Below are 10,989 nucleotides of genomic sequence, written 5' to 3' on the forward strand. Positions count from 1 at the left end.
TTTGAAAAGATTTATTTGTCTATTATTTATGTCTCTTTCCTTTAAGTAAGAATCTCTTTCTATTGTCCTCTTGTAATTACTTCATCTGTATGTAAACATATATGGAAAACTATTTGTGGCATAATGAAAACTACGTTTTCCTACCAAAATCGCAGCATGTTTATTTTTGTTTACTTCATGTTCATTCCTAATTTTTATTTGATCGTTCATCTGGGTTCTCATATTCGGGTGACTTATTTAAAACTGGGCATTGAGCTTTTTAAATTGATTTATTTATTTTTTATATTGCATCACATTAACTATAAATACTTGCTACTTCACTTTTAGAGGATATGGTATAAAATAAATAAATAAATAATAATAAAAATAATAAAAACTGAACGGCATATTTAATGAATGGAACAAAAAGCACATATTTCATGGTCAAAGTTAAAACTGACTTAACTAACAATCGTCATTGTTCTTGCTGACCAATTCATTTACCCAAACAAAAAAGAAGGATTATTGTCCGTTTTCATTGAAAATGTTTTCTTTATTTTTGCCAAGCTTTCGACGTAAGGGCAGGTCATCTTCAGGGCTTATGCTTATTAACAATTATATTTGTTTACATTATTAACAGCTGAGTTTGGATTGCCTTCTGTCCAGAATTTTTAAGTAGGTACTGTGCCTAAACTTTACTGGCAAATCCATGTTCATTACCACCAAACCTGACCCTCGAAATCTTCTCTAACATTTAAGTCAAAGAATTCAATTACTAATTTTGCCATTTTGATATTTCAGATAGTGAAAATAGTTTGAGGATTTTTAACTTTTTTTGTTCGGTACTCCGAGTTTTATCAAAATCAGGAGTATAAATGAAAAAAATCATTCGCAAGCATATTTTCATCTTTCATTTACCAAGCTTATTCATTTAAGATGTACAACAGGCATGTGTAGAATTCCCATTACACCAGATTTTGTAATTGATAATACTACTTATTCTTACATTAAATAACCAGTGTAAATAAATGTTCATTAAATGTTTTCTATTCATTTAACTAAACATGATCGTTTGTTTATGTTAGTGATTTGTTAATGCAAATTCTTGTATCTGTTTCTTTTAAAATGTCTGTTCATATTAATACATAATTCATTCTTCATATTAAGCAATCGCAGTTAAGAGCAGCAATCAACACATTCTATAATACTATACTATTAAGTTTATTTAATTTAAATCATTTGATGCTGTTAAAAAAAAAAGCGATAGATGTTTCTCGTAATTACAGACTTAGATAGATAGATTAGATTAGAGCGGCCTCATGGCCTACGCCACTGCGACCCCTTTGGATCTATTGTGGCTTCCCTCACTCTAAAGCTCACCCTCCAGACCTGTCCTTTTAATCAGACTCTTGATGCTGGAGAGCGGCTCTTAGGTAAAGCTCACCAGGCCTTGGTTTTTCCTCCCCGAGAAGTAACAGCCCCTCGCACTGACACAACACATGCAGTGCCGTTTCCTCCTCTTACCTGACAGAACCAGCAAAGGCTATCAACTGCCAGGCCCATGCGATGCATGTGTTTCCTGAGCCTGCAGTGGCCAGTTAAAAGGCCTACAATCATCCTTATAGCCCCATGCGGCCTTGACGGATTAATTCTGCAGTCAGCCTCGGCGAATAGCCTTTAATGAACACTCCTTCGCCTGTCTCAGCCCAGTGGTGGCAAGTCACCACTCTTGAGACATAATTACAGACTTACTCAAGTTTAAATTTTTGTAGTCAATCTACCAGCCATTTTGCTGGCGGTTGTTATGTTAGAACCAGATTTCTTTTCTTCTTGAAGGTGTAGGTCTTTCCTTTCGAGATGTAGATAGTATGACTGAAGGGCTAAGTTTATCAGTTATTATTATTCAGTATCTAGTGAGCATTTCAATAAGTTCGGTCTCTCAGAAATAATGAGCTGAGAACTAAGAATTTTTTGGGCTAATTATATTATTTAAAAATAATAATAATTAATTGTTTTCTTCTAAAATCCCAACTCTTGATAGCTTTTTAATTTCCACTAAGAACTAGTAGCTCTTATCTTAAAATCAATTTGTTATTTCTACTTAATATTTTTGGAATAATTTTTAGGATTTTAGGCCATTTCCTTTTATTTCACTGAGTAGTTTAGGTAATCATTCTGAGGCAGCGTTGCAAAGAAGAGGAGGTACAAAATGAAACACGATGTTATTAATTATATATGTAACATTTATTTAAAATGTCAACATGGACGTCAGGAATTTAGTTATACACTAAGTTGAAAGATTTTTTTTTTATTATTTACTTTTTAAAACTAAGAACAATACTGAATATATCATTCTTATCTACAAAATGGATAAGCAAATAAGAATTAAGCAAAATATAGTTGAAATGTGTTATTTTGCTCATTTTATTTCAATTTATTTTTTTATAGTAAATATTAAGTGCAAACTAAAGGGAATTGATAGTTAATTGACTGTGTTAAAGGAGAGTAGCTGGGGAAGAACGTTATGTAACTCTAGATATGGAAGACGATGAGGACAGTGAAAGTTACAAAAAGAAACGAAGAAAACGTAAAAGATTGGTTGGTCCCATGTTACATCGCCCACCCATAGTTACTAAACCAAAGGTGAGTTCATTTTTTGGATTTATTATTAATAAAATTACGAGGGTTGGCTGAAAAGTAATGCACACATGGTAAGGGAGAGGGAGAAAGAAAAGAGTTATCAAGTTCGGACAAAAAGTATATTAAAGGACAATTCTTATGCTTCACAATTATGTATTACTTTACAATGTAGTCACCATTAACGCTAGTACATTTCTCCCAACGTGAAACAAGTTTTTTCATTCCGTCACTGAAGAATTCTTTTGACTTTTCTTGAATCCAGGACTTGACAGCTGCCTTCACCTCATCGTCTGAGGAGTAGTGATTACCCTTGAGGTCTCCCTTGAGTAGTGGAAACAAATAAAAATCGCAGGGGCCAAGATCTGGGGAATAAGGAGAGTGTGGAATTGGTTCAAACTTCAGTTTTCCCAGAGCCTCAGCAGTTTCGCGCTAGTCGTGAGGACGAGCGTTGTCATGTTGCAAAATTATTGGTGCCAAGCTGCCTCTAACCCGACAAACTCGATGTAGGAGGTTTCTTAAGAGTCTGTACGTACCGAGAAGAATTTACCTTTGCTCCTGGTTCCCAGAAAATCGGTCACATAAACTTGGTGAGCATCCCAAAACACAGTCAGAAGAATTTTTGTCTTTTTTTTTGCGGACGGTTGTGTTTTGAACTTTTTCGGCCGAAGAGAAAACGCATGTCGATATTCAGTGCTCTGGCTTTTCTCTTCTGGGTCGTAATGATGGACCCATGATTCGTCCCCTGTCATCGTCTTAAAAGAAAGTCGATAACAGCACACAGTTTATCTCGTAGTGACATAGCACCAGTACACGTCTAAAAATACACTGGCTGAACGCAGCGAGTTCAAACTGCGCATACGTAATAAGGGGAAATGTGACCTCCAAAAGCCACCTCGAGCGCTTTTTGAAGCTCTTCGTTCGCGCTCTGCAAGCATGTGTGCATTACTTTTCAGCCAACCCTCGTATAAATGCTTGAATCAAACATATTTGGAAACATTATTTAGAAATCTAATTTTTAACCACGCAACTTGAAAGTTGTAAAATTTTTAGAAATGAAAAGAGATTAGAATTCTAATCATTAAACTAAGAAATGGCATTAAATTAAGCTGTACGTAGAATGGTGGAGGTAGCAGCATGGCTGGTAAATGATGGTTATTTCAGAATATCATTGACAGTGTTTATTGAAAGGTTGCCCAATGTAGAGATTTGAGAATTTTCTACAGATCTTATAAATTAATGCTTCACTGCCTTCATACACTTGATAGGAGACAGTCGATTCAAGCCTTTTTAACACAAGAATTTGCCGCTGCCATCTACATATTTCGTGTTCATTTACTTAACGTTGTCCATTATAGTTTAGATTAACCTTTGTTGCTACTATTTTTGGGGGTTTACATGCACCAAAATTTGCTTCACCTTTCGCTTCCTTGATGATCAGCTTCTCCATTGTCATAACACTTTTTGGTTGATGGAGTTGGATAATATTTGGATGATAGGTGCAGCCGTAACGATTTGGTTGCCTAATTATTGAAACGTGATACAGATCTGGTTTGTTAGTATTGCGATTGCTGCTAAAAGCTTCGATCTGTGTGGCAATTTTTAAAAGTTTATAATGTTGGCATCCGACGAGATCATGTTCTCATACACCTAGCCTATTTTAGGCAGATTTGGTTAAATGAGGCGATAAGCTGAGAAGGGTATAAGTTGCTAAATGCTTGTTGGACCGAAATCCATTCGAATACATACCACGTCGTTTTCTACGTTGGATACATCAAGTTTTATTGATTTATTTTCCAGAGAGAGAGACGCTTCTTTAACACGTTTCGTGCCACGGCCATTTTTGCCTGACTTGTCGTTCAGGCCATTTGATATTTCAACTAAAGGTTGATATACTATCACACATTCTTTCATTACATCATCAATCGATAAGTAGTTCTCTTGTTTTAGAGCAGCTATCACATCGTGTACCTCTTGTGTTATATAAATAACTTGATGTTAATAACAACTCGTCTTCAGAAACTGCGACAAACTCTAGAAGACACCACGAAATTAAAAAGAAAGAGGGCAAAGCGAGGACAGCAAGACAACGTTGCATTTCTTGCTAAAAACAAAATGTAAAAAAATTCGGTACTGAAGTAGCAAGAGATAAAACTATAAGAGTAATGACGTTTTACAGCGATTGCCCGAAAAAGCTGTCTTTATGCCTCCCTTGCTTTAAGCAAATCCATTATTAAATGTAATTATTAATTATTGTATATAAAACAACTAAATAAACTTATGTGTTTCGTTTTATACTCCATTTTGTATAATACCTCACTTTTTTGGGTAGAAATATATTTTACAGAATTACATTTGTCATAAAATATATGTTTTCAACGCATTAATTAAATATGACTGCGTGAACCACCGATGGTACACGTAGCCTGAAGATCAAGTTTAACGTGTACCTCCGGTAGTTTACTTGGCATGGAACGTGTTAAACGTGATAATTTCTATACTGATTACCAAATGTTTGTGAACATTTAAATGCCAGGAAGAAGCAATCTGAAAACGACAAAACTCAATACTTAACACTTAGTTCCTAACCAACCATCTAATTAACTTGAATGTCTGTTATCAGGTAGTGGACCCTGAAGATCTCCCTAAAAGGGCAAGATGGACAATTATAATTACGGCTGGATTCCTACTGCTCACCTGTATGCTACTTGTTGGTATTACATTAAGAATGGCTCCCATCATTGATCAAATGGGTATATTTAATTTAAATCATACTCATAATGGTACATTACAAATAGACATAGTTTAGTACTATTTACTATTATGAACATTTTTATTATAACTTATGTCCTTTTTGTGTTTAATTTTCTGATTTTAGTCCATAATCAGAATGAGGAACTCATGAATTCTTTGCACAGACAGGACTTTAATGAATCTCTCTTAATTTCATGATATTCGGGTGACCCTAATTTTCGGGTATTTGAATTTTTATACAATAATTTTTTTTTTTTTTAATTGCATGGCTCATATTTTAAACTTTTGGTCAGATAGTTGCTTATCCTATTAGAAATTCGCTCATTCTAATGCAGATCCTCTGCAGCATCGTTTCATTTCTCAGTTCCACTACTAGTGGACTGGTGCTTATCCTAGAAAAAGTTTTAGGCCCTCCAGGAAGTAGTTATTGCGCACCCTTCCTTGCCAGAATAATATTCATCTTATTATTTGGTTAGAAGCTGTTGGCCGTTTGTCTATTCCTTCTCTCACTCCTCCCTTTTTTGTAATTTTATTCACACATGTTCTAAAATTGATGCCAATCTGATTTAATTTGACCGAGGCTTTTCCAAATTATTTCCGAACGTTACTTCTGTAATTATTTCTAATGAATTGTTTATAGAATGGTACGATGGAGATTGAATGCAGGACAGTAGGAATAAAATCTGAAAATCTCTGTAACTCAATCTAGAATGAACAAACAACTTAATTGTGAACAAACCACAACATTTTTTGCAAAGCTGGGATACTTACCTGCTGGGTTTTATGCTACATACTCCGTCCTCTAGCGGACCACCTTTCAGCCATTAAAATTTTGTATGCCCGATATCTGGTTCCAACCTGGCCGACCATTCTTGTCCAGTTCATCTGTTTTTTTTTTTTTCAAATGAACGCCTCGCTGCTAGAAAGATCACTGCACTGCCTATGAAAGAGCTCCGAAGTATCCGTATTTGACAGACAAGATGGCATCCTGCTTTCCAGACTTCACGACATAAGATTGTTTTTCATTTATTTCTTACTGATCTCAAATCTTTTTAATTATTTGACTTCTCCGTTACAAATTATCAATTTTTATGCGCATGTCCACGATCCCACTGCATAGAACAAAATGCGCTTGGTTATATGTATTTTAAACTATTCTTCATTGCAGGAAAACCTTATTTTGGTTTAGAGACAAATACGCTGGCTTCTATAATATTCTATTCTGGCTGGCGCTATTCTTCCTTCTGAGATTAATTGCAACGAATTTGATCAAATTATTGACATTATTTTTAAGAGTGCACACAATTTTTTATTTTGTTCCACTTTAAAAAAGAGCTCTTCATGCAAGATTATAATTTTACTTGTCTTTTAACAATGCTTACTTGACAAATACAGTTGATAAATATGAGCCATTATTTTAATAGGTATTAACAAATTAATAAGAATAATATGTTAAAAAAAAGTATAGTTTCGATTAACCAAAAAAAAAAAAAAAATGCAGATTTTAACTCAAACTTTTTTTTGCAGGTAAATAATGATCACAAAAAAAAGAATTTAAAAACTCTTTAAACAAAAATTAAATATGTTTTAAAAGTTATAAAAATAAAGAATTTGCCCGTTTTGTTTAAAACGATTCATTGGTGGGGACGACTCAAGGAAGAAATTTTTAAATGCTTGAAAAAGGAAATCAAGAGTAGTAAAAGGACATATTAAATTTTAATAAACATTTGAAGCTGCCTATACATTGATTTTTGGAAATACTAATGTGAAAAAGTAGATAATTGTAAGTATTTTTATTGGAATCAGAATTTTAAAAAAAAGTTCAGTGTTTAGTCTTAAATTAGTTTTGTTTTTTATACTTAAGTTATTTATTTTGTTTTTGTAAATATATACATATATAAAACAAAAAATTGGGGTAAGGATTTTCCCTAAAGGGTATATAGTATTTATATATAGATATTTAAGATTGATAAAAAGACGTTATACTTATTGCAGAATTGGCTACAAATATTTTTGCCATCAATGTACATTTTGTTCACAAAACGTTTATACATGGAATGTATAAAAAGAATTTATTTAATATAATAAATGAAAATTTCAATTAGTAGTACATTACCAAATTAAATTATGTAAATGAAGATCGTTAAAATTTGAATATTAAATAATAATAATAATAATTGAATTTGGGCAGAAAATAAAAAATACATAAACTGTCAATTTAATATATTTTAATGAAAATAAAACTAAAAAAAAGAAATATAATAATACCAAAAAAAAGTATTATACATCCCCATAATATGTATGAATTGTTTAAACATGTATTTTGAAAAGAAATCCTAAAAAATATGCTCTCTCCTGCAGTCTATGTTTGAATGTTTAATATTTTTTAAAAAATATTTAAAATGAAACCAATGAATATCCAGAATTATTTAATAAAAACCACATTGGTGCCTGAAGAAACATAATAAAAATGAGAAGCTAAACCTTCAGATCGAACTTTAAGTGGAATAGATACAAAAAAAAAATGGCACATTGTCATTTTTTTTATTGTTAGTTATCTTAGCCATCCAAAATTGTATTCGTTATTTTTTTTGCTAATTAACGAGAAAATAATAATGTTGTATAAAGCATAATCTGGTAAAGCGAAAGAAAAATAAAATCAAGTATTAGAATGAATTTGTATTTATTAACAAAATATAAAAAAAATGTTTGTACCATGTTTTAATAATAATAAAAACATAGGCAGCCACAAAAATTAGGCGTTGAATTACTAGAGGAGTTCTACATAGGCCTTAAAAATTCGTGGAAGTTTTGCTTATCTGGACGCCTAAAATATTTTCAGTGGTAATTACCAAGAAAGGAAATAATAATTAAGTAATAATTATAATAAATTATGTAATTGCTTAAGCCGCCATATGGAAAAAAAATACACAGTTGTGAAATAAACTCACGATATATTTAATATCCGAGCTTAATACACAATAAGTGCGTGTATGGCAATCTGATGTAGAAATTTAGAAGAACAATTTTGAAGAAAAAAGAAAAGAAATGAGACAGTTAAAATAATAACAAGTATAAAAACCTTTTATTTGGTAGTGTGGACAAAATCAATAAATTTTTAGTATGCCTTATTGATTAAAATAAATATATGTTTAAATTTAATATTCTCAAAGCAAGCTTTATTGATTTGGACTGATTTTTTTTTCTTTTTAGCGACTAGAGAGTGATATATACAAAATATATCAAGGAAACTATAAAAAAAACCTAATTTCTATTATTTTTTTATATAAACAACTTTTGATTGAATATAAAAATTATAAAGAGCCTCCCTAAAAGATTCATGTAAATGTGTGTGCCAAGTCCAAATATGTAAGCTCACAAATTGAAAAAACAATTTCAGTATTAAAATAATATTATATGTGATTAATGAAGAAATTAATTGCATAACAAATTATATGAATGATTGGTAGTAGATTTTAAACATTTAAAGAAAAAATAATTTATAATCATTGTATTGTACATATACTATAGGACAAATGTTTATATGTCTTAACATTTTGTGATAGAATGCAATGAATGACATGTTATGTATTTAAAAACAATTAAGTAAATAAAAATTTAAAAAAATGCGTAATTATTTAACATATTATTATTTATTTATTTTTTAATCAGAAGGACTACCATCATTGTGGTTAATTCCCTTAGAGCAAAATGAAACTACTGCCGTATGATATTTAATTTTATTGCTTGCAAGATCAATCAGTATTAATAGTTTAGACCTTAGATTAATATATGTTTGCTTTAAAAATATATATTCTAAGTATGTAAAAAATATTAATCAGAAGTAATTTTTTAACTTTAATGGAATCACAAAAAAAAACGCAACTATTAAAGTTAGTTTAAAAAGATGCTGATAAAGAACGGCATAAAGTTTTAGTTCTAAAAGTTGCCGTTAGAGGACGGTTAAAAACAATTTTAGTTAAAAAATTTAGTTTTAAAAGTTGCCGTCAGAGAGCGGTAAAAAGCAGTTAATAAATTTATTAAAATATTAGTTCAAAAAATGGCCATTAGAGAGCGGCATAAAACAGTAAAAAGAAATTAGTTTTTACAGTTGCCGTTAGAGGGCAGTAAAAACAGTTATAACAATTTCAGTTAAAAAATATTAGTATCTAAACAACGTTTGAGGAGAGAGGATCGCTTCAAGCATAAAAGAATTTTAGTTCCTTAAATTGCCGTTAGAGGGCAGTAAAAACAGTTATAACAATTTTAGTTAAAAAATATCAGTATTTAAACAACGTTAATGGAGAGAAGGAGCTTCATCAACAAGCATAAAAGAATTTTAGTTCCTTAAATTGTCGTTAGAGGGCAGTAAAAACAGTAAACAAAAGTAAATATGACACGCTAACAAATTTAATAGTTTAGTCAACAATTTATCAAACGTAATAAATATCATTCTAATCCTCAATTATTCTTCTTTGAAATAGGCCACTACTAACTAGTTAAATCTTCTATCATAAACTCAAACACATCAAATATTTAACTCAAACGAAATGTTGTGTAGCGACAAAAAATATTCGCCCCACCCTCCCGCCCAGGCAAAAAAATCACTTAAGTAGTTTCTATGACAGTGTGAACACACGAGAAGGAAGGTTACATTTTATGCAATTTTTCGATTACTTAATTTTTTTTACCCTTAATTTTACTATAATTGAACAACACAAACATAATACCACCTAATGATAATATATCTATATAATAAAAAAGTTAATTATTTAAAATAATTAAGAAAAATACAATGTAAAAAATGGGTGTCAGTTCAGAGAGTAGCATCCACTTTGCTAGATATTAAGAGGTTCTATAACAGTTATTGTTTTTTTATAAAATACACTACGTTCAACTTAAAATGCAAATTTCTATGCATCATAAGCTGTACTAATAAATTGAGTAATAATTCAATACAAATTTGAAAATACAAGCACGTAGAAGCACAGTTCAAAAGATATGAACATTTATTTCAATTTGAAATTCAATAAAATATATTTAGCAGTTACTAATTCAGTTTTTTCTTTCCTTTAACTTACCTTTTGAAGGGACCGACCCTAGACAAGATACGTATGGCATTTTGCTGAAGAGTTATTAAATATTAATTAATAATTGAATTATTCAACGTAGTTTAGGCATTGTCAAAGATAGCAAAAGATGAATCGTTTCTGATATTAAGATTGCAACAACGATAAACAAATGTTAGAATCTTATAATTTACTTATGTACATATGTTCTCATGTATTTGGAAATATTTTTTCAATGTACTTCAAGACACCCAAGTTCGATTACTTGAAGTTATTAAACCATCAATTTGCATTTTGTTCTAACTCGAAGGTAAGAATTGCAATGAGAAAGAAATAATATCTATATTAAATAATAATAATATCTAAAATATGATGTGAAAATCAAAGAAATTAGGAAGCAGCTGTAGGAAAAGGAATACTTTTTCTAAACCATGATATCCAAAGACTTCATTGTTTTGGCTAATAGAAAAGAATTATTTTATTTATTTATTGTGTTTGAATTAATTTTAATGAACGAAATGTGGCTATAATGCCACAAATAATGAATGAG

General features: G+C 30.9%; 1 protein-coding gene across 22 annotated transcripts in view; it reads left to right on the forward strand.

Moving 5' to 3' along the window:
- The window catches only part of LOC141454493 (uncharacterized), a 167,678-nt gene extending 158,679 nt beyond the window's left edge, over window positions 1–8,999 (forward strand). For 17 of the 22 annotated variants that reach the window (XM_074128764.1, XM_074128778.1, XM_074128772.1 and 14 more), the window contains 4 exons: window positions 2,481–2,622; window positions 5,240–5,399; window positions 5,495–5,592; window positions 6,898–8,999. In XM_074128764.1, coding sequence (XP_073984865.1) covers window positions 2,481–2,622; window positions 5,240–5,399; window positions 5,495–5,568 — 376 coding nt within the window. In that variant the 3' untranslated portion in view covers window positions 5,569–5,592; window positions 6,898–8,999. The remainder of the gene's footprint in view (window positions 1–2,480; window positions 2,623–5,239; window positions 5,400–5,494; window positions 5,593–6,897) is intronic. The other 5 variants (XM_074128779.1, XM_074128786.1, XM_074128782.1 and 2 more) reach the window with 2 other exon arrangements.
- The last annotated feature ends 1,990 nt before the right edge of the window (window positions 9,000–10,989 follow it).

The sequence above is a fragment of the Rhodnius prolixus genome, unplaced genomic scaffold (genome assembly GCF_049639745.1).
Source record: "Rhodnius prolixus isolate KJV_2025 unplaced genomic scaffold, Rpr scaffold_9, whole genome shotgun sequence".
In the NCBI taxonomy this organism is placed as follows: domain Eukaryota; kingdom Metazoa; phylum Arthropoda; class Insecta; order Hemiptera; family Reduviidae; genus Rhodnius; species Rhodnius prolixus.